Raw genomic sequence first — 26,278 nt, 5'->3', positions numbered from 1 at the left:
CTCCCACATACCGGGGGTTAGGTCCATCCACCAGCCAATTGGTGCTCCTGTTTTTAACACATTTATTTGGACAGAACCATGCACAGATCACCATGATGAACTTGGTCTATTTGTTTTGCGATTTTTGGTAACGTTTTCCAAAAATCACATCCTATTAAATTTGCGAGTTGTATACTTTATGGAAAACATCTGGATGCGAATAGAAGTGTGAAAAAAAAAATCGACAAGTCAAAATGTGCGAATTCGCACCCTATTAAATTGGCGATTTCGGAAAAACGTGCGAATTCAGACTTTTTTTTACTAAAAATCAAGCAGTTACATACACCGGCAGATGGTAAATTGCTGAGGTGCACTCCAGCAGATCCCAGGAGGTTATTCAAGTGCATACAATTAATTAATCCACAGGGAGGGGAAAAGAAGGCACTTTCCAGTTTTTGTGTCATTTACTTAATGGTACACCATCCACCAATGTTTTGGCCTCTCCAGGGTTCTCTTTTGCCAGCACTGTCACTGCTATTGTGACAGTGCTGGCAAGATCATGATCATCGCTGGATGGTGTACCATTGGGTATGCTAAAATAAATGTGAGTTGTCATGCAAATTTTACACAATTACTGTATATATCTTGATATTTCTGACTACAAGCTTCCATAGCTTCAATCACGTAACCACATGGTGTTGTCACATGTCAGACAAATTACTTTCAAGATCATTCTGGAATATTTGGAAGATTATCAACTCACACACTATTTGTCATTTTACGTGTTTGTGCTCCCCCAGATTTTTGGGAGAAATCTCTCACTCACTCTCTCAATCAGGGCGGGATGGTCCAATTTCTTTGACAAGCAAAAAAACTGTTTATTGTGAAAAAAAAAAAAAACATGCTTACCATGTGTCCAACACAGCCATGTAAGACATGATGGGTGCTTCCTAAATTTATACACATGACAACAGTTACCTAGATACATTGGGTGGGACCACTTACCCACTTGCTTATCTTTACCCCACTATATCCTACAATTCTAAATCACTGGTGGTTTTACCTGCAGACTGCACTGGCTTCACAGTGACTGGCAGTGACTTCCTATTGGAAGTCTGACCTGCCAGTCACCCAAGGCAGTCCCATTGGGAGGTGTTCCCTTCCTCTGGGATGCCTCTATGGACTGCTTTGGCTGCAGCCCATAGAATCTGGGATCTGTGCATGCGCAGTACCAAGGCTGAAACTGAGCATAGGCCACTCCCAGTGCCTGTCATATGCATCGTACAGGTGCCAGGACCATGATCTAGCTTCTATGGGCTGCTGGCGAAGCATGGGGACATAGGCATGTGCAGTACCAAGAAAGATACTGTGCAGCAGCAGCAAAGGAGGGGCAGCATCGCGGGCAGCAGCAGCCCCACTCCTACGCTGAGGTAGGAGCCGCCTCTAATAAAAAGAAGAACCTATTATATTACATATACTAAAGAAAACTGAAGCAACACATTTGACTTAAAATTGAAATGTATAGTATTTTTCTTAATGGGACCTACCACATTTCTTAGGCCAAGTAAAATTGACTATTGGGGGTAATATACTACGGTTTGACTGAAAACATGTAAATGGATGGGATGTAAACTGTTTAGCTTACTGAATGCAAACACACATCAAACTACATGAATAAAAGCTGTATTTGTGGTCTGCAGTCCTTGGTGGGATACAGATCACCCTTTTTCTGCTAAAATATGGTTCTGGCAGGTAAGATCACTGAAATCACATTCTGTTTGAGCTGTCTCTTCTGTCAGAATGCGTTAAAAGCACCGTAACCCCTGGTCTAATGCAATGTATTTTATCTTCCAACTATACATTCTAAAAAATGTTTCAGTTTCTTGTAGGGTTCTAATTCTGTAGAAATATTATGTAAATGTACAGTATAACACATTGGATTCATCACTGGGCAAATCTGTGTTCATTAAGGTCCATGTTGCTGTGCTCTGGAAATTCTGTTTTTCAGAGTTTTGTTAGACTTCCTTAAAAGTCGCAAACAATCCGTTTAAGCCGATGTCATGTCTGCAGGCACCGCCAAAAGAACTAGAGAAAAATATGCCACAATTTGACATTGGTCCATGCAGAGTGATTTATAATTCCATCACCTTCAGCTGTGTAAATAGGCAATGATATCATGAAGTGTACAGTCTGTGTATTGCACCAAGAATAAGAGGACCAGCCCTGATCTTGAATATACTGTAAGTAAAAGTTTTTGGCATCCACTGGCTCCGGTCAGTATTCCTGTGTGAGCAGTTATATGCAGTACACATTGGCTAAAAGTGCTCAGAGAAATTACTAGATGTTAGATTTCGTACATTTGCAATGCTACATGGGACCACTTCATTGGGGCCTGATTAAGGGTTCCAGACGCACTAGGCTAAAACTGAAGTGCCCCCCAACATTAATCATACATTTTTTGACCTATGCTATTGCCAGGAGGTTACGTGTTGATTGTGAGGGGGTTGCAAGCACGTCTGGGTAGTGTTGGGCCCGTGCTGCCTTTCCCTGGCAGACGCTAGAGATCTAGTAGGACTTCTAGCATCTGTCTCCTAGAAGGCTGTAGCCATTTTGGAAGGCTGTTTTTGCAGATTTCATGCCATCTTGGCTCCGCCCACATGCTGTGCCACCCGCCCATAATTACAGTAAAGCAACCACTGGCTGCTCTGGTGGTGGGACTGCACCACCGTCAAAAATACAGGGGAGCCTCACGAACTGCCAGTGAGTCACGGCTGGTGGTGTTAGGGGTGGCAGTTATTGGGGCTCCCCTATTTGTATATTGGACTGTGCCTCAGCCCCACGTCCGGAGCCCCTGCTGCAAGCAACGGAGCCCAGCTATGCAGGAATGTTATTTACATGATCGGCCTATGAGTGACACCTGTGTGGCAGCCTTGCTCTGAATATAGTTGATGGGCCTCATTTACTGTGGTGTTTCCATTTATTATGACTACTACTGTACTGGCACGTGCAAAGTGGGCAGATCCCCACAGAATCGTACAGATTAACAAGTGGTTTAATGCTCTTTCTTCCATTCTGGGTGGATGACGTACTCTGCTCTGTGTTGTCTGTAGGTGGGCGAAGATCCAGATTTCAGAGCCAGTGTTTGTGGGGCTGTGGACAAAGTCTGTAGTAGTCTTTCCACAGCTGCAGTTTCTGAAACAGAGAGATTTGTTATTGGTGCCATAATAACTCTGCAAGACCTAATAGCACAGTGTACAGTTCTAAATGCAACTGACTTAGTAAAAGCCTAGTTTCAACGGCTGTAATTACCGTGTCCAGGGGCTGCTGACAAACAAGAAACTGTAGGAATGGAGGTGAGAGCTTTCCTTTCCTCATTATACGCTCACAACAAAGAGCTGCCTGTGTTCTTGTGTGTTGTATTGGATAGCCTCTCCCACCAACACATTAACAGATTGTGTACCAGGTACAGCACAGTTGAAGCTAATATTTTCCAAATACCCAAGTAAAGCACTGAACATCTTTTGTGCTTTCAATATTCCTCAATATCCTAGTATGGAAAATAGCTGCTGGCTGTTCTATCCTAACACAAACTTCTGCTCACAATGGCTATACTGTATGATAGCACTCTGAGGATCACATGACTTCAAATACAATATTCTGCATGAAACCAGTAGTGAATGGATAGTGGGTGTTTTGTCATTCTTCGCAATGTACAGATCACATTCCCTCTCTCATCCGTGAGTAAGGGAACACATTCCCTCACCCATCACCGGATGTCAGCTGCCCGCCCACTTCTTCCCGAGGCTGCATGCAAATCTAAGTGACCTGAGAGTCATTTAGATATGCGTGCACGTTCCACATCATTCGATGGTCGGCAACCTCGGCAACCATCGAATGATGTTGGTGTTCATCCACAGGCTGCAAATAGATGTTTATGTTAAATAATATGTTTATGCGTGCGAACACATGCTGCGAGAACCACCAATCACAGGGCTTGTTCTGGTTGACTGGTAAGGGTGCGAATTCGCATCCGAGCAAATCATCCAGAGTAACCCCCATGATCAGCAGCGAGTGTATGTATTCAGTATGTGATGAGTCAGTATGTGTAACAGATGAGTTTGGAGACTGTAGATGTGTGTTATGCTGGGACTGTCTGGAAGTAACAGGTGGGAGGAGTTCAGATTTCAGACCAGCTCATTACATGACATCATTTTTATTACTCTTCAGTTTTATATACAGAAAATAGATGAACATCACTTGTGTATTGTAATCATGTTCCTTACCTGCTGCTGTGGCCCCCATTAGCCACTGTTGAGCTGAGGTAATTAATTCAGGTTTCACACTTTGTATTAATTGCTGTTGTTAGAAAGAGAAAATGTCAATAAGGCATCTGCAGAACACTGGGCCACATACTTGCTTTGGTATGCAGTCATTAGATCCACAGTGTCTAGGTTGACAGTGATAAAGGCGACCACTATTGGTCGACAGTCAAAAGGTCGGCAGTCAAAATCAACAGGGTCAAAATGTCGTCAGGATCAAAAAGTTGACAGAAGGTTGACATGGAAAAGGTCGACGTGAGTTTTTTTTTAAAAAATTTGAGCCGACATGTGCCGACAGGTGGTAGTTCATACCCTGCCATCCACTACAGCGGGAAGGGAGAATATAATAATGTGTAGGCACCATGCCCGAAGCATGGCGAGTGCAGTGAGTCATGGGAGGGGACGTGGTGTCCATATGTCGACCTTAAAAAACCCACGTTGACCTTTTCCAAGTCAACTTTTTCCAAGTCGACCTTTTGACTGTCAACCTTTTGACTATCGACCAATAGTGGTCGACCATATGACAGTAGACCTAGACATTGTAGACCTAATATACCATAACCACTTGCTGTAGTACTGCACTTGTTATATGATACTCAGCAACGTAACTCGTACATTGATATCTTAGAAACTTAAGTCTGACCTGTAGCATATTGCCCATGCTCAACAAAATATCATTTCTAATTTATATTCTATACAAATGATACATTTGCATATATACACCAATTATATATTGTAATTTTGTGTAAAAAGCCATAATATAAATCATATGCATAATAAGTTAATAGAAATATGTGATTGGATTATACAGTATGTAACTGTAACAAACATACCTTGTTTTTACTTTTATAGCAGAACTTAACACATAAAAGTAAAACACTTTAGTCTACACAATATAATACACAAAACTGGTAAGTGAATGACATTCTAATGTATGCTATATAGGGGGAGATTCTCTAAACTAAAAATGCGGTAAAAACCCTGTTTTGGGATGCTCTAAGCATCCCCCGCCGGGTTATCGCGACGGGGGCATCACCAGAAAAATCTGGCGATGCCCCATAAAAGCCTATAAGCTTCTACCACGTCCCACCGCCACCCCAGACAGACCCACCGCCGCCCCGCATCTACCCCCCCCCCCCCCCCCCCCACACTTGTGTCCGGGCAGCACAGTGCTGTGCTGCCTGGACCTGTGACCTCCTCCTCCCTGCACTATGATCCTTTTCCGGGTGCAGGGAGGAGGAGAGTCCGCAGCAACAGTGCCGGGTAAGGGAGGGAGGGGAGAGCCGCCGGGTCCCCATGGGACCCGCTGACTCTCACCGTAAAGGACAGCTCTTAATGCAAGAGCTGTCCTTTGCCATAATTATTGCATATGTTAGTGCGATAATTATGAATGCGATGGGTGCCGAAGGGGGGGCGGAGATGGGGTTCGGATGTTAGAACATCCCCCCCATAGTCTAAAGCTGGGTACACAATATCACTCCTTCCTTCATTACACCTGCCACAAACACTTGTTATCACTACCAGGGCTGCCATTAAAAATTGTGGGTTCACCCCAGCACCCTTATCCCTATTCCATAAAAAAAAGTTCAGAAAATATTTTGACCAGTGCCGCTCGCCAAGCGGAAAATGGAGATCACGGTGGCACATTTCCCCTTAGTTATGCCCCTGTCTCCACCAGGTATTGACGGTAAGAGCCAGATGTCTGGAACTGACATGTCAGCCTGACATCGTGCCAATATGTACCCAGTTTAAGGCTAGTCTGCAATTTAGGCCCTCATTCAGATCTGATCGCAAAAGCAAAATATTTCTCATATGGGCAAAACCATGTGCAATGCAGGTGGGGCAGATGTAACATGTGCAGAGATAGTTAGATTTGGGTGAGGGGGTGTTCAAATTGAAATCTTAATTGCAGTGTAAAAATAAAGCAGCCAGTATTTACCCTGCACAGAAACAAAATAACTTGCAAAAATCTAACTCTCTCTGCTGGGTAAATTAGCAGTGGTCAACGAACAGTTAGTTGCCGCCCCGCTGCCTTGGGAATTAATGTGCATGCTGTGCAAATAGATAGCGGCTTCTTTGGGCTCACCCTCCTATCCGAGTACCAGTGGTCAGGATTCCGATGTCAGTATACTATCGGAATTCCGAATGTCGGGTTGTCATAGAATAGAAGTGTACTGCGAAGTATTCACAGCCGAGCAAAAATGAACCAAATCCTTCTTAGAGGATCGCTATCGAATGATTTTTCCACTGATGACCAGGCCAGCAGTCATCGCAAGTGCCGCGTAGCCCTGGACTTATCGGCGGCTGCAATGAATACAGGTCCACACGCGTAGCCCTGGACTTATCAGCTGCTGCGATGAATACAGGTACAGGTATATCTCTGAAGCCGAAGTCACACACCCTTCACTAAAATGCTTTGGGTCGCTTGCAGTTATTTTTCTGGCACGCCTGCGTTTTTCTTAACACTGCCACTAAGTGGCTGGTTACCACCCCCAGATGTCTACTTCCCATCTATCATCTTGCAAACAGCATGCAAAGGAAAAAAGTGCAGGATTTCTTCGTGAGATAGCATCGTGCATGTGCATTGTGGTCCATATGCATGCTCAGTGTATCAATAATCGGCTGCTGTGCGAATTTCACTGAGGTCTGAATTACCCCCATTGTTTTGTTTGCCCATTTGAGAAAGATTTTGGGTACTTTTTTTGCTAGCACGGCCACACCGATTTACATCGGGGTGGTCGTGTCGGAAAAATTGCGTCGATCGCATCGCATGCGATTTGGTCGCATGCGATCGACGCGACCGACCCGATTTTTTGATTGAATCAATTGTAAATCAGGTCCCTGGGACCCGATTTTACATTGGATTCAATGTAAAATACTCTCTAGACCCCCAAATTTTACTACGTAAACCCCACCCCACGATAGACGGCAACCCGAAGCGTGGCGAGCGGCAGCGGTGCGCGTCCTCCGACCTTTTCATTCCCCTGCTATCCACGTCGGTGTGGAGTTGAGAATATATAGTGTGGCGAGCGCACTTCACAGGTATACACGTCCGCTCGCCACACTATATATTCTCAACTCCACGCCGACGTGGATAGTAGGGGAATGAAAAGGTCGGAGGACGCGCACCGCCGCCCCTCGCGGGCTCGCTGCGCTCGCCACGCTTCGGGTTGGCGTCTATCGTGGGGTGACGACGGGGCCATATATAATGTGAAATGGGTCATATTGGCCCATTTCACATTTTTCAAATTTTTTCAATGTGAGATGGACTTAATCAAGTCCATCTCATCTTGTGCCATTATAATGGCACAAGACTGACGTGATGCTCACGATTTCAATGTTAAAAAATATTTTAACATTGAAGCCTATGGCAAAATCGGGGGCATCGCGTTGGTCGCGTCGGGACCAATGTTAATGGTTCCGGCCGACGCGATGCCCCCGATTTTGTACCTTTGCCGGCAAAATGGACCTGATTTCAAAGGAAATCGGGTCCATCGTGGGGATCGTGTACCTTAACTTAAAGGTACACGATCCCCACGATTGTGGCCCTGCTAGGAAACAAGTACCAGATTTTGCTTTTGTGATCTGGTCTGAATCAGGCCCTTAGTTAGGAACACTGGCATTATTCTGCTGGAAAGGCTTAGAAAAGACACAGACTGGGTCTTTGAGGTACCAAATATTTACCTGGTAGAGGTTATTGTTCCTTTTTCTATATGTATCTACCTTCTTGGCCGGTTTCTCACTTACAAACCTGATCATGTTTCTAACGGCATCACCGTCTGTATCGTTAACAAAAAGAGACAGACCAACATTTAGAAACCACAAATGACACTGAGATCATTTTAAGAAAGAAATATTGGGGGAAATAAATAAACAATACATAATGTAGCCAGGGACGGGGATGGATCATTGGATAGACAAGAACTAGGTCGACAAGCATTAGGTCGACACCACTAGGTCGACATTCATGAAGGTCAACATGGGGTTAGGATTACAGGGTCATTAGGTCAACACAAGCATTAGTTCGACATAGGGAAGGTCGACAGTTAAAAGGTCGACATGGGGTTTTTAACTTTTTTTTACCCGAATGTCGACACAGTCGATATGGACACTAAAACGTAGTGCTGCGCTCGCAATGCTTCTAGCATGGCACGCTCGGCACAGTATTTTTTTCTCCCACCACACCCTAGTGGATGGTAGGGCATGAAATACCGCCGGTCGACACATTTTGGCAAAAAAAAAGTGAAAAACCCCATGTGGACCTTGCCTAATGCTTGTGTTGACCTAATGACCCTGTCGACCTAATACCATGTCAACCTTCATGCATGTCGTCCTAGTGTTGTCATCCTAATGCTTGTAGACCTAGTGACCGTATCCCCCAGGGACATTCTAGGGCTCTAAAACAGCTGTGGGACTTTAATCTGCAGGACAAGGGGTTGTGTCCAAGGCAAGTCCTTTCTCTAAGTATGCTGGAGCTAGAGCTGTTGAGCCTCACTTGTAGGCCAGACCAGCAAATCCGGCCATCGGCCTTCTGGCATTTGGCATAAGTGACAGATGGTATGCGCTGGGCTATATAATGAACAATATCGCTCACTTTGTTTTGGCAAAACACCCCTCAATTGTTTTGAATCAGATTAGTTTTTTTTGTTTGGTTTTGGAAACCTTGTAAAATCCATAAAAACTGATAAACTGATAACAAATAAATGAATGAATAAAAACAGCCAAAATCAGCTAATTTGGACCTGTTTATGGAATTTAAAACCCGGGTTTGGTTTTTAAATCCGAGTTCCGAATTTACATCAGACTAGAATCAGGTCTCTGTTCCACTCAAACTGGGACATGATTCAACTCTGGACCCCTAAGTTTGTGCTTTTATTTCACCAAACTGCACATCTCTAATTATTTTTAATCAAATGTGTCTTTTTCAACATTTTTTTTCATGTCATTCCTGGCACAAAACAAGCTATTCTTACCTGTGTCGCTAGCAAGGCCGAGCCAAGCCTGTGCTGCCGTATTACAATTTGCATTGTGGAATATGCGTATCTATGAAAACAAACAGCATGCAATGTATTGTGACTTGCTGCATCATTTTGCCACTGTCATTATACTTTTAGACATATACTGTACACGATCTATAGGCAGTTACAGCTGAATTGATTTACAGCAATATTACTATATTGGTGTAGTAACTCATTATAAATCCTTAAGCTGGGTACACACTAAACAATGTGTGTACCCAATGGGTTCGGGGACCAGGGGGTTGCTGGCATAGGCAAGTAAAGGCAACGGCAGAATGGGGCTTACAGGGAGCCATGGTGAATTGTTGTCGCTGATATCGTCAGTGACACAGTACATACACAGTGGATGATAGGTTTTTTTTTTTTTTTGTCGTTCCAACCCGTCGTAATTGGAAAGATTTTAACGAATATCGTCTAGTGCAGCGGTTCCCAATCCGTGGTACGGGCCGCTGTGTTAGGGGGTATGCAAGGCCGAGTATGGTAATGGCGGCTGCAGCAAGGCCGAGTACGGTAATGATGGCGGTGTGACCCGGCACATGCGCAGGACGCCGGGTCACGCCGCTGCGGCTGGAAGGAGGAACCCCGGTGCATGCGCAATCACTTGAGGAGACCGCCGCGCCTGGAAGAAAGATGCTGCGCCTGTAAGGACGGACCCCGGCACATGCGCAGCCACGCCGAAGGACACCGCCCTGCCTGGAACCAAGCCGCCGCGCCAGGATTGCTTGGACGGAACGACGCCATCGCTGGATGTGTGGATAGATGCCAGGTGAGTATGCTTTCTGTCCCTCTAGTCTTGCATATTTTTCTTGCTGCTGTGACTAAAAGCATTGCTGGACACTCATGTTTCCCCAATGACGACTGGGTCATGACACTCAATATAAGGCAGCCATTAATTTACTTTGAATAATGGGCCTGTATTTATCTTGAAAATGGCACAGTGCCACACTTGAAAGTGTGAGAGCACACAGGGATTTGCACCATAACTTTCCAGGTGGGTTCTCTGTCCTCTCCCATAGCCTTCAACATGACCCATTCGATACACAATGCTCTGCTCCTGGCCTTCTTTCTTAATGTAGGATTGCCAGCACCTGTGTGGAACAAAATTGACGGGGAGGGTGTTTCAACTGAAGTGACAGCAATCATACATTACCAGGGGAGTCTAGGAACAGAACAAGGTATACCGGACGCAATGGGTCATGTTGGAGGGAATGTGATCCTGGACAAACAAATGATGTGAACCACCTATATAGCTTGTTGATGCTGTGGTAATAGGAACCACAGTCACTTTACTTTGCTCTGGTGTCTTCGTGTTTAAAAAGGGGGGCTATGCTGCTGCAATGTGTAGAGGGGTGACTATGCTCGCGTAGTGTGTAAAAAGGGGACTTTATGGTTTATTGAGGATGATACTGGTGGTACTAAAGATTTGTCTGGCTAATGTGTGGCAGCACGGACAGTGTAATGGTTAGCATCGCTGCCTCACAGCACTGACATCATGGGCTAGAATAGATTCCCACAATATGCTGTGTGGAGTTTGTATATTTTCCCTGTGCTTGCATGAGTTTAATCTGGTTTCCTCCCAGATATCAAAAATATACAGGTAGGCCAATTGGCTCCTGGAGTGGTGTTATTTAAAGATTTCGTTTTATTAAAATGTGTGATATGTGATTTGCAACAATTTTGCCATTTGTGTATTCATTATTTTTAGTGCCATTATTTTAAGTAAAACCCTGTTAATGTCACCAAAGAGTCGTTGTTAGTATTTTGCTAACCTAATAACATTACTATCTAACAAAAAACAACTTTTATGGCGCGAAGCGATGGGAGAGGAGGGATTTATGAAAGGAGGGGGTACTCCAAAATGAAAAGCCTAATCAAGGGGTACTCGAACGAAAAAAAGTTGGGAACCACTGGTCTAGTGTGTACCATACTTGTCTACCCACTCGGAATGGCCAGGAAGGTCACAAAAATCGGGTGCCCCTCCTAGCGCCCTGAAAAGGTGGGCAAGTCCCCCACAATACCCCTTGGTCCAAGGGGACCAGAAGGCATGAATTATGTAGACTTGTCATTGTGGCTCCGCACCCCCACTGTGCAATGCCTGTAATGCTGCATTGCCTAGTGGGGGTGTAGCTATGATGACACGATCATGTGTGTCTCGTCCCCTGTACAGTCACCCCATGTGAGTCTCACCCCACCCTCTATTTGCGACAGGAGCCAGGTGTTGCAGGTAATATTATAGTGCAGCACTTAACTCTTGTCACTGAAGAGGAGTCAGCACTTTGGTGTCATACCTCGAGTGACACCTGGGTGAGGCCCACAACCCTGTTGTTATGCCGCTGGCCCAGGGTAGAGAAATGCTGGACCTCATACCAGCCACTTAAATAAAGTGTTACATAAATAAATCCTCAAATTATTGTTCCCTAATGTGTGGGGGAGATTTACAGTACTGTAAGAAAAAGCACTACTCATTTATTGAGAATGTAACTTCATTATTTAGCATGAGACAATCAGTAAACAAGTTCCTTTGTCATAACATAATGGCAGAAATAGGCAGAGTTTTAGGCTATAAATGCTTCAAAGCCTACATTAAACTTTATTCCATGTGACTGTTGTTCCATGGTAATTTAATTACACAATATGAAGAGCTGAGTTTTGGTATAATCAAAACATAGAGGGTACAGAATGACTGTGATCTGTTGCATTTACTCTATCATACTGTACCTGGTTCTGTTGTCCACTCTGCGGCCCTTTGGGTTTCTGATGCGAAATTGCAACATCTTTACTAAAATTACCTGAAAAATTTTATATTTATTTAAAGTGAAACAACATGAAGCAAATGACACAGTCTTTCACTCCCAGGGCCAGATGTATCAAGCTTCAAAGGTGTTAAAGTGGAGAGTGATAAACAAGCAGCCATTCAGCTCCTAACTGCCATGTTACAGGCTGGGTTTGAAAAATGACAGGACCTAATTGGCTGGTTGTTTATCACTTTTTGAAGCTACAACTAGCCCACAGTCTCATCGTATTATCTCCCTGACCATCTCACTCTCTCTTGCTCACCTCTTCCTCGCACCTTCCTTCCCTGACACTCTCTCAATACTCCTGTTTGCTCCTCTCTCTTTCTCTCAATCCCTCTTTCTTAAATGAAGCCCTCTCTTTCTCTCTCCCTGACACCCTATCACTCTTTATTCCCCCCTCCATCCTAAGGCGTAGTGTAGTGACAATGGAGGAGGGGCTTTCAAGATTTTGCTGTGGAGCCTACAGACTTCTAGTTATGACCCTGGTCTCAGGTGCCATGTATAATCACTGTCAGGTACATTGAACTTTACTATAATACTTCCTTCTTCTATCAGGTGAATCCATTTGCTTTTCTGTTGCACCACCATTACACTGATATTTTTAATTACACGTAATGTCAAGGTTCTTTCTTTACCAACAACTTAGCAATGTTTACTTTATTAATTCGTTCTTGATATCCTTCACATAGTTGCCAACTTTATGGCTGCCGCATCCAGGAGGGCAGCCAGATTGGCAAAGCAGTGGGCTATATGGGGCACATGGCTTGACATAGGTGGTGGGGAGGTGCGTGTCACGAGGAAGTGGGTGGGGGTTGCTTGTTGGCATCAGTGATGTGATTTAGTGCAAAAGCAATGATAACCATCTTCTTCAACACACGAGGACTGTACCCCAAGGGCATAATAGGAACGGACAGACCTTTCCATGCAATTCTATTCAGTTCTTCTATTGGACACTTTACCACCTGGGTGAATATATAAATTCTATCATTTAATGTTTATTTTTTTGTATCCTACTTATTTTATGTTATTAAATACTAGCAGGGAGGATTAGGGTGCATGGAGGGAGGGTAGGGGTGTTGCAAGGAGAAGGTAAACATAGGCGTATCAAGGAATATGGCATGTATGGTTGCCGCATTGGGGGGGGGGGGGGTAATGGGTGTGGATAAGGTGTGAGCGGGGATATCCATTATTTAATACATACATATTACTGTAGTGTCCGCCTTAAGTTGTTGTTCTGAATATCATAGCATATGAACATCCCACAACTCAATGATTGACATTAGTAGTAGGAGCGCTGGTATATAAATGTGAAACTGCTGGGCAGCCCAGAAAAATGCGCCATATTCACTAAATTGTAATATGAATATCACATCTGTCACATACAGTACAAATACTTATTTTCTGAAGAGATTTACTTACAATTGTAATAACCTGGTTGGTTATGTAGTGTGGTAACCATGAATATCCTGGAGGAAAAAAACCATAGAGAAATGCATAACTATGTCTTCTGCTACTACTACTTTTATTATTATTATTATTATTATTAATAATGAAATCAGCATATTCCTTTGCACTTTACAGTTGGGCACAAACAAGAAAACAAAATATAAATAACTAATAAAACTGAACAATAAGAAACAGACATAGAGGAAGGAAGGCCCTGCTTGCAACCTTACAATCCATATGAAAATATGCAATGATACACAAGGATAGGTACAGCCTGATCGCAAAGGTTCTTGGTGGCCTGTATAATCCAGGTGCCGTCGGGATTTCAGCATGCCTGCAAGGGGCATTTTAGCACATTCCCCCCCCCCCCCTCCCGTCAGGGAACCGGTGATCAGGATTCCAACGTCGGTATACTGACCGTCAGAATCCCGACTATTGGAGCGTCACACCACACCCATTTGATCCAGCCACACAGCAATGTTGGCCTGGATTCAGAAGTATGTGACAGTGAAGAAAAAAAAAATATGGGGTTTAAGATGGGAGTTCTTTTGAAGATGGGATGTTGCTATAGGCAAGCAATTGGAGTCTACCTATTACACCGGTAATGGGGGGGTTAGCAAGGTGAACATTCTAATCAAGATGTGATGGACTCTGAAGGTAGTTATTAAGGGCAAAACAATGAGAGTATGATGGGGGATTATATTTGGGGGCTAATACGTGGTAGTCCATACAATCACGGAAGAAATACGAAAAATATTCATTTCTAAACTTTTTTGATACAGTATATTCTGTTACAGTTGTTGTTTGTTTTAAAAAAAAATTCTAAATAAAAGTAATTCAAATTCATAACAAAAGTTTGATTCATTTTAACAAACCTACAATAAAGGTATGAAAATAAATACATTTTCTTAAAATCCGTAATTTCTTTCCGATCACTACAAAAGCAAACTTTTTCGGGTAAAACATTTTTTTTTCTTTAATGAGTAATGTGGAAGAAATAAAATCAGATTGGCAGAACCCAGACTCGATGTTCATGTTGACCGGCGTTATCTTCTAGGTGCTAAATAAATAAGACGTTGAATCTGTTTAACATCCCATCTTTAATAGATAAATAAATAAACCCCTATGTGAGAATATGTGTGGACTGTACAGTGGTAATGTAATTGAGTAGGATAACTTATGAAGGTTATGTGGGCGGTTCTGGAATTTGATACGCTTGGATGGGAAGGTGAGTTTTCAGGGAACGCTTCTAGGTTCAGAGACTAGAGGAAAGTCTTATTGTGCGGAGAGGGCATTCCAAAGAGTGAGTGCAGCCAAGAGGAAGTCCTGCAATCATGAATGGGAGTAATGTGGAGGAGAGATGCAGATCTTCTACAGAGGTGTAAAGTCATGTTTGAGAGATACTTTGAGATCCGTTGGTGTAGTCTGGTTAATAACACACACAAACATGAAAAGATTAAATGTAAACAATAGAAATGCTTGCAAAAGTAGTGGAAACATTGTTTCCATATCACATATAAGCTAGTGATGGATACCGATAGAAGATGGTTTAACTTTGTGGGCCCCATAGCAACATTTTGAAGGGGGCCCTCACCAAATGCTTCTGGAAAGACACCTCTCCAGTGAAGTTGCTAATTTCATGCTACATAATAGTGCCCTAGTTAATGTTATGAATTAAGGCACTGCTATGGTAAATATTGTCACTTATGTCATTTGTAGCCCACATTGGGCTACAAGTACACATTCTGAAACACAGTTTCCCACAAAAACAATATGATATAGTGTCCCCAGTGCATACTGGGGGTGATTCATTACCACTTGCTATGCAGCAGTCCTTCACTGCTTAGTGAGCGTCTCAACACTACCCATCCAAACGACCAGTCCCCGATTCCTCTCTGTAACATGCGCAGGGATGTGTAACGCAAACACATCCCTCTCATGCCCCTGCAGACAAGAGGAATCATACCTCCTACTAATTCTCCATTACTCCTGCCTTCACAAATAAAAGTCAGTGTCAACGAGTGCTAGTAAAAAGATGGGGTATGCAACTGATGTCCTGTGACATCAGTCTGCCACCCCTGGCAGGCTTCGGACACCCATAAGATGCTGCGCATTCCCATGGCCAAGCCCTGTTTTCTCCCCTGTCCCTCCCCGCAGTAAATTGTCCGCCGAATGTTTAACCTGCTGAAGACGTTTGTTGTTGGGGTTTGCAGATGTGCATCTGCAAACCCCGACCATCAGGGCAAGGGCTGAATTTTGATTGCTACAAGTGATCCTGAATCAGTCCCAATTTACCACACTGTAGTGCCTCCGCTTCATGATATGCCACATTACAATAGATGTAACATGATAGCGTCCTTCAGTTCAATTCATACCACATTACAATGAGCAGCTCCATAGGAATACTGTCACTAGATGTACAATAGGCCCCAAGGTAAAAGTTTTAAGGGCCCCTATGTACAGTGCGGCAAAAAGTATTTGGACAGCCACCGACTGTGCAAGTTGACCCACTTAAAAAGAGGAGAGAGGTCTGTAATTTCCATCATAGGTACACTCAAACTGTGAGAGACAGAATGTGGAAGAAAATAAATCACATTGTATGATTTTTAAACAATTTATTTATATTATCTTACGAAAAATAAATATTTGGACAATCAAAAAGTTAAATTCAATACTTGGTAATATAACCTTGGTTGGCATTTACAGAGGTCAAACTTTTCCTGTAGCAGGTTTGCACACACTGTAGCAGGTATTTTGGCCCACTCTTCCATGCAGATCTTCTCTAGATCTGTCATGTTTTGAGGCTGTCGCCGGGCAAAATGGATTTTAAACTCCCTCCACAGATTTTCGATTGGGTTGAGGTCTGGAGACTGGCTAGGCCACTCCAGGACCTTGAAATTCTTCTTACAGAGACACTCCTTAGTTGCGCAGGTGTTGTGTTTGGGGTCATTGTCATGCTGGAAGATCTAGCCACGTTCCATCTTCAATGCTCTTACTGAGGGAAGGAGGTTTATGGCCAAAATCTCACGATACATTGCTCCATTCATCTCTCCTTAATACGGATCAGTCGTCCTGTCCCCTTTGCAGAAAAGCAGCCCCAAAGCATGATGTTTCCACCCACATGCTTCACAGTGGGTATGGTGTTTTTGGGATGCCACTCATCATTCTTCTCCCTCTAAATACGGCGAGTGGAATTTATGCCAATAAATTATATTTTGCTCTCATCTGACCACATGACATTCTCCCAATCCTCCTCTGCATCATCCAGATGGTCACTGGCAAACTTTAGATGGGCCTGGACATGTGCTGGTTTTCAGGCACTACAGGATTTAAGTCCATGACAATGTAGTGTGTTACTAATGGTAACCTTTGTGACTGTGGTCCCAGCTCTCTTGAGGACATTGACCAGGTCCCCTGTGTAGCTCAGGGCTGATTCCTCACAGTTCTCAAGATCATTGATACCCCACGAGGTGAGATTTTGCATAGAGCCCCAGGTCGAGGGAGATTGTCAGTGATCTTGTATTTCTTCTATTTTTTTAATAATTGCGCCAAAAGTTGATCTCTCCTCACCAAGCTGCTGGCATACTGTCGAGTAGCTCATCCCAGCCTTGTGCAGCTCTACAATTTTGTCCCTGGTGTCCTTAGACAGCTCTCTGGTCTTGGCCATGGTGGAGAGGTTGCAGTCTGACTGTTTGAAAGTGTGGACAGGTGTCTTTTATACAGATAACCAGTTCAAACAGGTGCCATTAATATATTTTATGAGTGGAGAATAGAAGAACTTCTTTTTTTTTTCAAAGTTGTTTTTGTCACAACAATTAGTTATTGTTTGGTGCTTACCTGGTTTGTGACTTCTCCTGTCAGTTCAGCTCTGCTCCATGCTGCAAGAAAGTTCTGTGTGATCTGAGCTCTGCTAATTAATTGCAGCACATGGGTGAATCTCTGCTGCAAGGAAGTTCTAACCTGACCATGCTCAGCCCTCATTGATTGAGGTACCTGTGAGTATCCAATTAATTGTGCTTCCTATAAAAGGCAGCCTCTGGCAGACAGACTTTGCCAGAGTATAGGTTCACACCAGCTCCAGTGTTCCAGTGACTATCGTATTTGACCTTGACTTGTTCCTGACCATTCTACTGCTTTATCCTTCGGTACCTGACCTGTGTTATCCGGTGTTTGATCTCAGCTTGTCCAGTGACCTTTCTTCAGCCTCATCCCAGTGTACTGTGAACTGTGCCTTCCTGCGTATGACCCGGCCTGACCATTCGTTGCTGCATCCCTTGGTACCGTATCTGATCACCTGCTACCGACCCGGCTTGACGACCACGCTCCATATTCCACAAGCTACTTCCAACTCACACGGGAAACCTGACCAGGGGTCCGCGACCGATGTGTCGGGTGCCGCCGAAGCCCAAATCCCACTTGGAGGGGTCACTGGCAGAAAACCCCCGGCACGGTTAGACTCCGTGCCCCTATGTCAGGTCTAGCCAATTCCCAAGTTGGTAGTAACATGACTTCAGTTTGTGACATTTTTATTGCAAGAGTGAAATGCAATAAAAAAACATGTTATTAAACAGTATTGTAATTTGCAATTATTTTCAATTTTCATTTCCTTCACATTTGGTGTTGATATATAGCCACAAATTCAAAGATTATACAATGAGTATTTTGTACAGGAACAATCTTCAATCAACAATGATATATAATTTTTTAATGAAATGAAGAAGAAGAATGAAAACAAAAATTATAGAAAGAGGGACGGGGGTTGGGAGAGGACCATGCGTGTCCGGGATGACCACCCTAAGTTGTTATTGAACAATTGTTATTAGTTTACATTCAAAAGAGCTCTATCAAGTTGGTTATCCCAATCAGCATCATTTAAAAAAGTTATTACCTTATTGGTATAATGTTGAACTTGAAGAAAGGCCAAATTGCAAGGTGGTAAAAAGTCATGACGAGATTTTGCCTGCACATAATTTAATGTTTTTTTTTTTGTTTCTTGATTTGCGAGCTGTCTAACAGAGTGTATTCCCTGGGAACATGCCCGAAACGGTTTTGTTGCCAAGCCATGTTGAAAATTATCATTACCCACAAAGGGAAGATACAAAGAGTATTCAGTGTGTAATTTTGCTTTGTTACGTATTGTATGCCATGTAGACCACGTAGACATAAGGAGAGGATTTTCCAGTACCTGTGTAGGCAGCTCGTATTTAGGTAGATGTAGAAAGCTCAATAAATTGAGAGTAGGGAGGAGCTGTTGTTCCACTGTATAATTAGCATATTGGTCCTTCTGGTGTATACAATCCCTAATGTATCTACATATGGCTCCTTGCTTACATAGTTTAATATTAGGGAAGTTAATTCCACCCTCTTTTCTGGTCCACTGTAGTATTTTTAAACTAATCCTCTGGTTTTTTTTTGACCATATGAAATTTCTAAAAAGATCAGTGATTTTTCTTTCGTCAGATAGAGTGAGAATGATTGGAAGAACTTGGAGCGGATATAGAAGTTTTGGAAAAGTCATTAATTTTATTAAATTGGCTCTACCCAGATATGACAATTGTAGATGTTGCCAACACTCTAGTTCTGCTTCAATCTTTGTAATAAATGATGTTATGTTTGTATAATAAAGGTTATGAATATTTTTGGTCAGCGTTATACAGGGGCAGGCTGGGCAGGGGGGCAGGGTGCCATGTGCCCCCGGGCCGCTCAATCTATTGTGTGCGGGCCGCCTGTTTGTTTCTGAGGCTGCTGCTGCAGCCACGGCTGACCAGTCTCTGACTGGTCTTCAGAAACATGGCCGCCGGCCTCCTGCACTGAGGACGTCTAGTGCAGGAGGCCGCTACAGAGAGTGGGGCTGTGGACTCTCTGAGGAGATCAGTCCTCTGTGGCTGCCAGCAGCTGCTGCGCCTGTATCACACTGCATTACAGGCAGCAGTGTGGACAGCACAGAGGATCCCTCCCTGCTCCTGGTCAGCGTTCCTGTAGGGATCGAAAAAGGGGCGGGGCTAACGCCCGGAGGGGGCAGAGCTACACGACTGTCTATTGGAATAGAAGGAGATGATGAGCTGCCAGCCTGAAGTGCCCTGAACCAGTTAAGTAAAATGTGAGTGTACTTTAACTGGTGTGGGCATGTGTACAAGCAGCGCTACTAGTGTCGGCAACTGGTGTGGGCATATGTACAAGCAGCGCTACTAGTGTCGGCAACTGGTGTGGGCATATGTACATGCAGCGCTACTAGTGTCCGCAACTGGTGTGGGCCTATGTATAATCAGCGCTACTAGTGTTGGCAACTGGTGTGGACATATGTACAGGCAGCGTTACTAGTGTCGGCAACTGGTGTGAGCATATGTATAATCAGCGCTACTAGTGTCGGCAACTGGTGTGGACATATGTATAATCAGCGCTACTAGTGTCGGCAATTGGTGTGGACATATGTACATGCAGCGTTACTAGTGTCGGCAACTGGTGTGAGCATATGTATAATCAGCGCTACTAGTGTCGGCAACTGGTGTGGACATATGTACAGGCAGCGTTACTAGTGTCGGCAACTGGTGTGGGCATATGTATAATCAGCACTACTAGTGTCGGCAACTGGTGTGGGCATTTGTACAAGCAGCGCTACTAGTGTCGGCAACTTGTGTGGGCATTTGTACAAGCAGCGCTACTATACTAGTGTCGGCAACTGGTGTTGGCATATGTACAGGCAGTGTTACTAGTGTTGGCAACTGGTGTGGACATATGTACAAGCAGCATTACTAGTGTCGGCAATTGGTGTGGACATATGTACAGGCAGCGGTACTAGTGTCGGCAACTGGTGTGGACATATGTACAGGCAGCGTTACTAGTGTCGGCAACTGGTGGGGGCATATGTACAAGCAGCGCTACTAGTGTTGGCAACTGGTGTGGGCATATGTACAGGCAGCGCTACTAGTGTCGGCAACTGGTGTGGACATATGTACAGGAAGCGCTACTAGTGTCGGCAACTGGTGTGGACATATGTACAAGCAGCGCTACTAGCGCTGTCAACTGGTGTGGGCATATGTACAGGCAGCGCTACTAGCGTCGGCAACTGGTGTGGGCATATGTATAATCAGCGCTACTAGTGTCATCAACTGGTGTGGGCATATGTACAGGTAGCTTTACGAGCGTCGGCAACTGGTGTGGGCATATGTATAATCAGTGCTATTAGTGTCTGCAACTGGTGTGGACATATGTACAGGCAGCGTTACAAGTGTCGGCAACTGGTGTGGGCATATGTATAATCAGTGCTATTAGTGTCTGCAACTGGTGTGGACATATGTACAGGCAGCGTTACAAGTGTCGGCAACTGGTGTGGACATATGTACAGGCAGCGTTACTAGTGTTGGCAACTGGTGGGGGCATATGTATAGGCAGCACTACTGCTGTTGCGTCTGGTGTCAGTGTGGGCGTTACGTATAAGGAGCACTACTACTGTCAGAAACTGGTGCGGGTGTTATGTATAGGCAACGCTACTATTGTCGGCAACTGGTGTGGGTGTTACGTATAAGCAGTGCTACTACTGTCAGCAACTGGTGTGGGCATTATGTATAAGTTGTGATACTACTACTGTCGGCAACTGATGTGGACGTTATGTACAACATAAGTTGCGCTGCTACTGTCGGTAACTGTGTGCGATATATATATATATATATATATATATATATACAGCGCTACTACTGTCGGTTACTCTGGCCATTATGTAGTCATATGCAGGTGTACTCGGGGCATTGCGTGGAGCATAATGTGTGTCGTAATATCATATGGGCATTATGGTGTGCGGCATATTGTTTAAGGGGCATTACGCTGTGTGGCATAATACATAATGGGCATTACTGTGTGTGGTATAATGTGTTATGGGCATTATGATGTTACTAGTACTTTTATAGGGCCACGCCTCTTCCCCATGAAGTGTCGCTCCTACATTTTGCCGCGCGCCTTCGGCGCGCACTCTCCTGTTTTTGGTGTGGTGGTGGGACAAGCACCAATTTCCTTTCTGGCACAGGGTACCAAAGTGGCTAGTTATGCCACTGGTTCTGGCATAACTAGCAAGGGGAAGCATCCTGTGGGGGTCCTAATATTATACAGGGGAGCAGCCTGTGGTGTCCTATTATTGTTTTTTTTTTTTTTATTAAACATATACGAAAAACCTCCATTTAACGATGCGCTGTTACTTATGGGCTGGTGCTCTGGACTTGCCCCCCAGGCTAAAAGTTGCCAGCCAGCCCCTGGCGTTATACCTAAATACTGTATTTGAGAAGAGGTCCATTTCAGTTCTCCAAGAGGAGTATATAGTCTAAATGGTTGATTGCCCAATGCCAAAGCTTTTGACTTTGAAAGATTAATCCTAAATCCCGAGAGCAGGCCATATTAAGAGTATCAAACAAAGGTTCTAACCTTGTCTCGGGATTAGAGATAAATATTAACAAGTCATCTGCAAAGGCTTGCAGTTTCAATTCCTGAGATCCAATTTTTGCTCCTTGCAGAACTGTCCATTGTTGTAAGTGGCGTAATAGAGGATCTAACGCTACATTAAATAATAAAGGAGACAATGGGCAGCCCTGTCGTGTTCCCCATTGCATTATTAAAGGTTTACCAAGAAGACCATTAACCAATAGTTTAGTAGAGGGTTTGTGGTATAGGTGTTTAATTTAGCTTTTAAAAGGAAGACCAAAACCTCTATAATCTTAGATTCTAAAGAGATATTCCCATAAAATTTTGTCGAAGGCGTTTTCTGCATCCAAACTCAACAACACTGTGGATTTGCCGGCATTTTTGGACGAGGAGGCTATGACTGCTATAGCCGAACGGATTCCTAAAACCGAATGACGATCAGTTGTAAAGCCTAATTGATGTGGGGTCAAGAGATGTGGCATCATTCCCTTCAATCTGTTGGATAATATTTTAGTTAATATTTTATAATCTTGGTTCAGTAGTGCAATTGGCCTGTATGATTCTAGCTTAGAAGTATCTTTGTCTGATTTAGGTTTTAAAATTGTTATGGCTTCATTGAATGATGAATTAGGTAATTTGTTATCAAATATTTCTTGATATAATGAGGTAAGTGGGATTATATCAACTAATTTTGTAATAATTAGCATTTAATCCATCAGGGCCAGGTGCTTTGTTCAATTTAAGGGATTCAATAGCCATTAGAATTGTTCTGTGTTGTCATCATTTAGGGCAGTATTTAATGAGGCTGATTCGCCATGTTTTATGGCGATTTTGTGCTATTTTCGTGCTGTACGGCGATTTTTTTGACTAAAACGGTGAATCACCCTATTCAATGACCAGATGGCGAATACATTTCAAGGTTTTTATCGCCATGATTCACCAAGTAGCAATCGCTATCTTTTTATGGTGAAGTGGAATGTGAACTTTTAAAATAAAGTGTTTTGTTTTTTACATTTGGTGTCAAAAAATCAGGAATTTTATTCTGAGGAGGGGCATGCTACTTTTATTCATGTGCTGTAAGCACATGAATATATATTTAATTTAAAAAAAAAATTTTTTTTTTACACAGAGCAGCCAGCAGGGGGCCGGGAGCCGAGCCGCTCATTAGATATTCATATATTCACTGCACCCGATCATTACATATGCATGATTGGGTGTAGTGAATACCCGGTCCCCTGTTGGCTATCCCGGGGGGCAGCCTGTGCTGCCTGGCTCCCGGGGAGCCCACCTCCCCCCCACAAACGTTCTGGGGCAGGCAGGGAGACTTTCATCTCCCTGCCTGCCGCCGTCCTCAGGCTCCCTGCGGCATCGTTGAATACTGGAGCCGGCGAAGCTCCAGAACGCGGCGGGCAGTGGCGAATGTGCATCGAATCCTAAACAGGATTCGCTGCACATCGTCAAAATTCTCATTGAATACTGCCCTTAGTCTTTCTCTTTGTGTTAATGTCAATCTGGGTAGACCTACATTTTCTAGAAAATCATCTATATCTTTCGAATTGGGTTCACTGGAGAATAGAAGAACTTCTTAATGAAGAAATAACAGGTCTGTGAGAGCCAGAAATCTTTATTTTCAGCAAGAATATACAAATAAATTGTTTGAAAATCATACAATGTAATTTCCTGCCCCCCCCCCCACACACACACACAAACAAACACACATTCTGTCTCACAGTTGAAGTGTACCCATGATGGAAATTACAGACCTCTCTCATCTTTTTAAATGGGTCAACTTGCACAATCGGTGGCTGTGCAAATACTTTTTTGCCCCACTGTATATATCACATTGAACTTTGACAAGGAAGGTGGTCCTCCCTCAGGTCTGGGTCCCAAAGCTTAACTCCCTCCACCTGTGGTACCTATCCCTAGGCTCTAGACATCAGTACTAGAAGCAAAGCTGTAATTTGGCTCCACTTCATCTATACCCCCCCCCCCCCCCCCCACACACACACACACACGCATGCATGCATGCACATATGTGTATCACATCTAGCACCAGGGGCACGTGATCAAATGACACTGATACTGTAATTACTTGACAATATTATTGAAACAATGAGACTCACATAGTTGTTTTATAATACTACTTTAAGAGGCCTAATTATTATGGATTGCATATTCAATGTGGTTTGAGTGGGATAACGCCAAGGATCACATTGCAATATTCAATCCTAATGGTGTGAGGTATCACTGTGCAGACACAGAGACAGGAGATCCGAATAGAGCCCTTCCCTGTGTTCTACTCTGCCAGGTGCCGGCGGACCTGCGCATGGTCACCACGCTGCATAGCGGTCACTTCTGGGAAAGGCTCTCGCAATTCTGAGATGGCTGCCTACATCTGGAATGCTTTACATTCTGGATATTGGTAAATATGGCAGCATTTCACCCCCCATAGAAACCTATGCGGCTGTGTGCGGGACTGGAGGGATCCCAGCAGGTATTGGCGATACCTGCTGTCGTCCCTCCTACTTATATTCGGCAGAAACGTCCTATTTGCACTTAACCCCCGAAACATCCACAGTGGTTATTCTGAGAATTTGCTAAATTACATCTAATACTGTATTAGGCCCAAAGTTCATATAAAGAAATATGAAGTGTGCGATTCCTTGCCCTTGTTTAATGAAAGTTACAGAGCAAATGTTAGCACAGCTGTAAAAACAATTCAGGTGAAAAATCATCCAGTTTCACTAAGTTTTTTTCCCTCTTCCGCATCATCCAGACAATAATCCTAACAACGGGGAAGGAGGACAAGCACCGTATGTAGGATATTTACCACTGGAGGTGCCTGGTATTTCTATTGGTTAATGCAGGCCTGGCCAACCTGTGGCTCTCCAGATGTTGTGAAACTACAAATCCCATCATGCCTTGCCACAGTTTTGCTATAAGGGAGTGTTAAAGCTGTGGCAAGGCATGCTGGGATTTGTAGTTTCACAACATCTGGAGAGCCACAGAGACAGCAACAAATGTATTTGTCTAATTACATTTCCAATATCGCTTGTGACTTCTGCACATGTATGCAGTGCAGTGTTATTACCACCGATTTAGCAGAAAACAGGTTGTTTTAAAAAAAAATGTAAATACAGTATATAAACTATTTCTCTTTTTAAACAAATGAAAACAAAGTTATAATATTGTACCATTTCAGACCGTGATACAGTTATGAAATCTGGAGCAGAGCAGAAATAGGACAGATAGATATTCAGTCAATTCCAGGTTATCAGCACTTGCAATTGTGTTTAAAATAGGCAGATTTTTAGAGAAAACAAAGAAGGGTTACCGGTACTAATCACAAAAAAAACACTTTTCTTCAACACTTGTAAGAACATGTCACACCTTTAACAAAAAAAATGTAATAGATGATGAACACAGAGTGCTGTGCTCATATATTATGCGTAGAAGTTTGTCCACACTATTTGCATTAATGCCAAGAGATACTGAATAAAGCACATAGTAATAATTATATTATATAATCAATACACATACAGAGGTGTCTAAGTAACTTGCTTAAGGACTGTGCATAGCTGCTCACACTATCCTGCCCATACAGTCCAGTGGGGAATTTATACAAAGCCACTGTACATTAACCTGCCTAGTGTGTCTCATATTGGGACAGATGTATCAAGCTTCAAAAAGTTATAAAATGGAGAGTGATAAACACCCAGCCAATCAGCTTCTAACTGACAAAACTTCTAACTTTCAAACATAACAGGAAGGAGCTGATTGGCTGGTTGTTTATCACTCTCCACTGTATCACTTTTTAAAGCTCGATACATCTGGCCCATTGTGATAGGGAGGAGCCTAATGCTATGCTGTGATACCTCAGATAAAAAGCTATTCCCAGCTATTATTGGCAGAGACATAATCACACATCTATACACCTTACTCAGGTGGGTGAGGCTTGTTCATCCTGGTCGGTGAGCTTGGTCTCATTGTTGACTGAAAATGTTCATCTAGTTCCTTCATTCTGTATTCACCAGCATACACTGTGGCACTTTTCGCTTTCTGTAGAATGTCCTGGGTATGTTGCAGCTGCGCTTTGCACCTGATATCATCAGATTTTGCCTTTACAGGTGCAGGTTGATAGTCTTGCCTAACAAATGACTGATCATTGGTGTTGTAGTAAACAGAGTAACTTGCCATGGTAAGTGGCTGAGGGAGCTTAGATCCTGCAGAGTTCTACAGAGGGAAACAAGTGTTCTCTGCTCTCTAATATCAGCAGCTTGTGGTGAATGCTGACAGCCTTGTTGTCTATGGC

At 43.5% G+C, this 26,278-nt stretch overlaps 1 protein-coding gene across 1 annotated transcript; it reads right to left on the bottom strand.

The window, feature by feature from the left end:
• Positions 1 to 960: 960 nt before the first annotated feature.
• LOC146026321 (uncharacterized) lies at positions 961 to 26,278 on the bottom strand. Its single transcript, XM_083156895.1, has 7 exons — positions 25,907 to 26,278; positions 13,531 to 13,577; positions 12,035 to 12,105; positions 9,272 to 9,341; positions 7,983 to 8,077; positions 4,263 to 4,335; positions 961 to 3,171 (listed from the first exon to the last, which is right to left on the bottom strand). Exons 1-7 carry the CDS (start codon positions 26,161 to 26,163, stop codon positions 3,032 to 3,034), a joined length of 753 nt encoding a protein of 250 aa, XP_083013021.1. The 5' UTR covers positions 26,164 to 26,278; the 3' UTR covers positions 961 to 3,031.

This window comes from Crinia signifera, chromosome 1 (genome assembly GCF_055691185.1).
Source record: "Crinia signifera chromosome 1, ASM5569118v1, whole genome shotgun sequence".
Taxonomy (NCBI): Eukaryota; Metazoa; Chordata; class Amphibia; order Anura; family Myobatrachidae; genus Crinia; species Crinia signifera.
Note: the sequence above shows the minus strand (reverse complement) of the source record. Positions and strands in the feature narration are given on the sequence as shown.

Coding starts and splice junctions, on each gene's coding strand:
- LOC146026321 (XM_083156895.1), bottom strand. CDS start 26,163: ATGGCAAGTTACTCTGTTTACTACAACACCAATGATCAGTCATTTGTT. Junction 12,106..13,530: donor CCAACCAGGTTATTACAATT/GTAAGTAAATCT, acceptor AAAATTTTTCAG/GTAATTTTAGTAAAGATGTT. Junction 3,172..4,262: donor AATGGGGGCCACAGCAGCAG/GTAAGGAACATG, acceptor TCTCTGTTTCAG/AAACTGCAGCTGTGGAAAGA.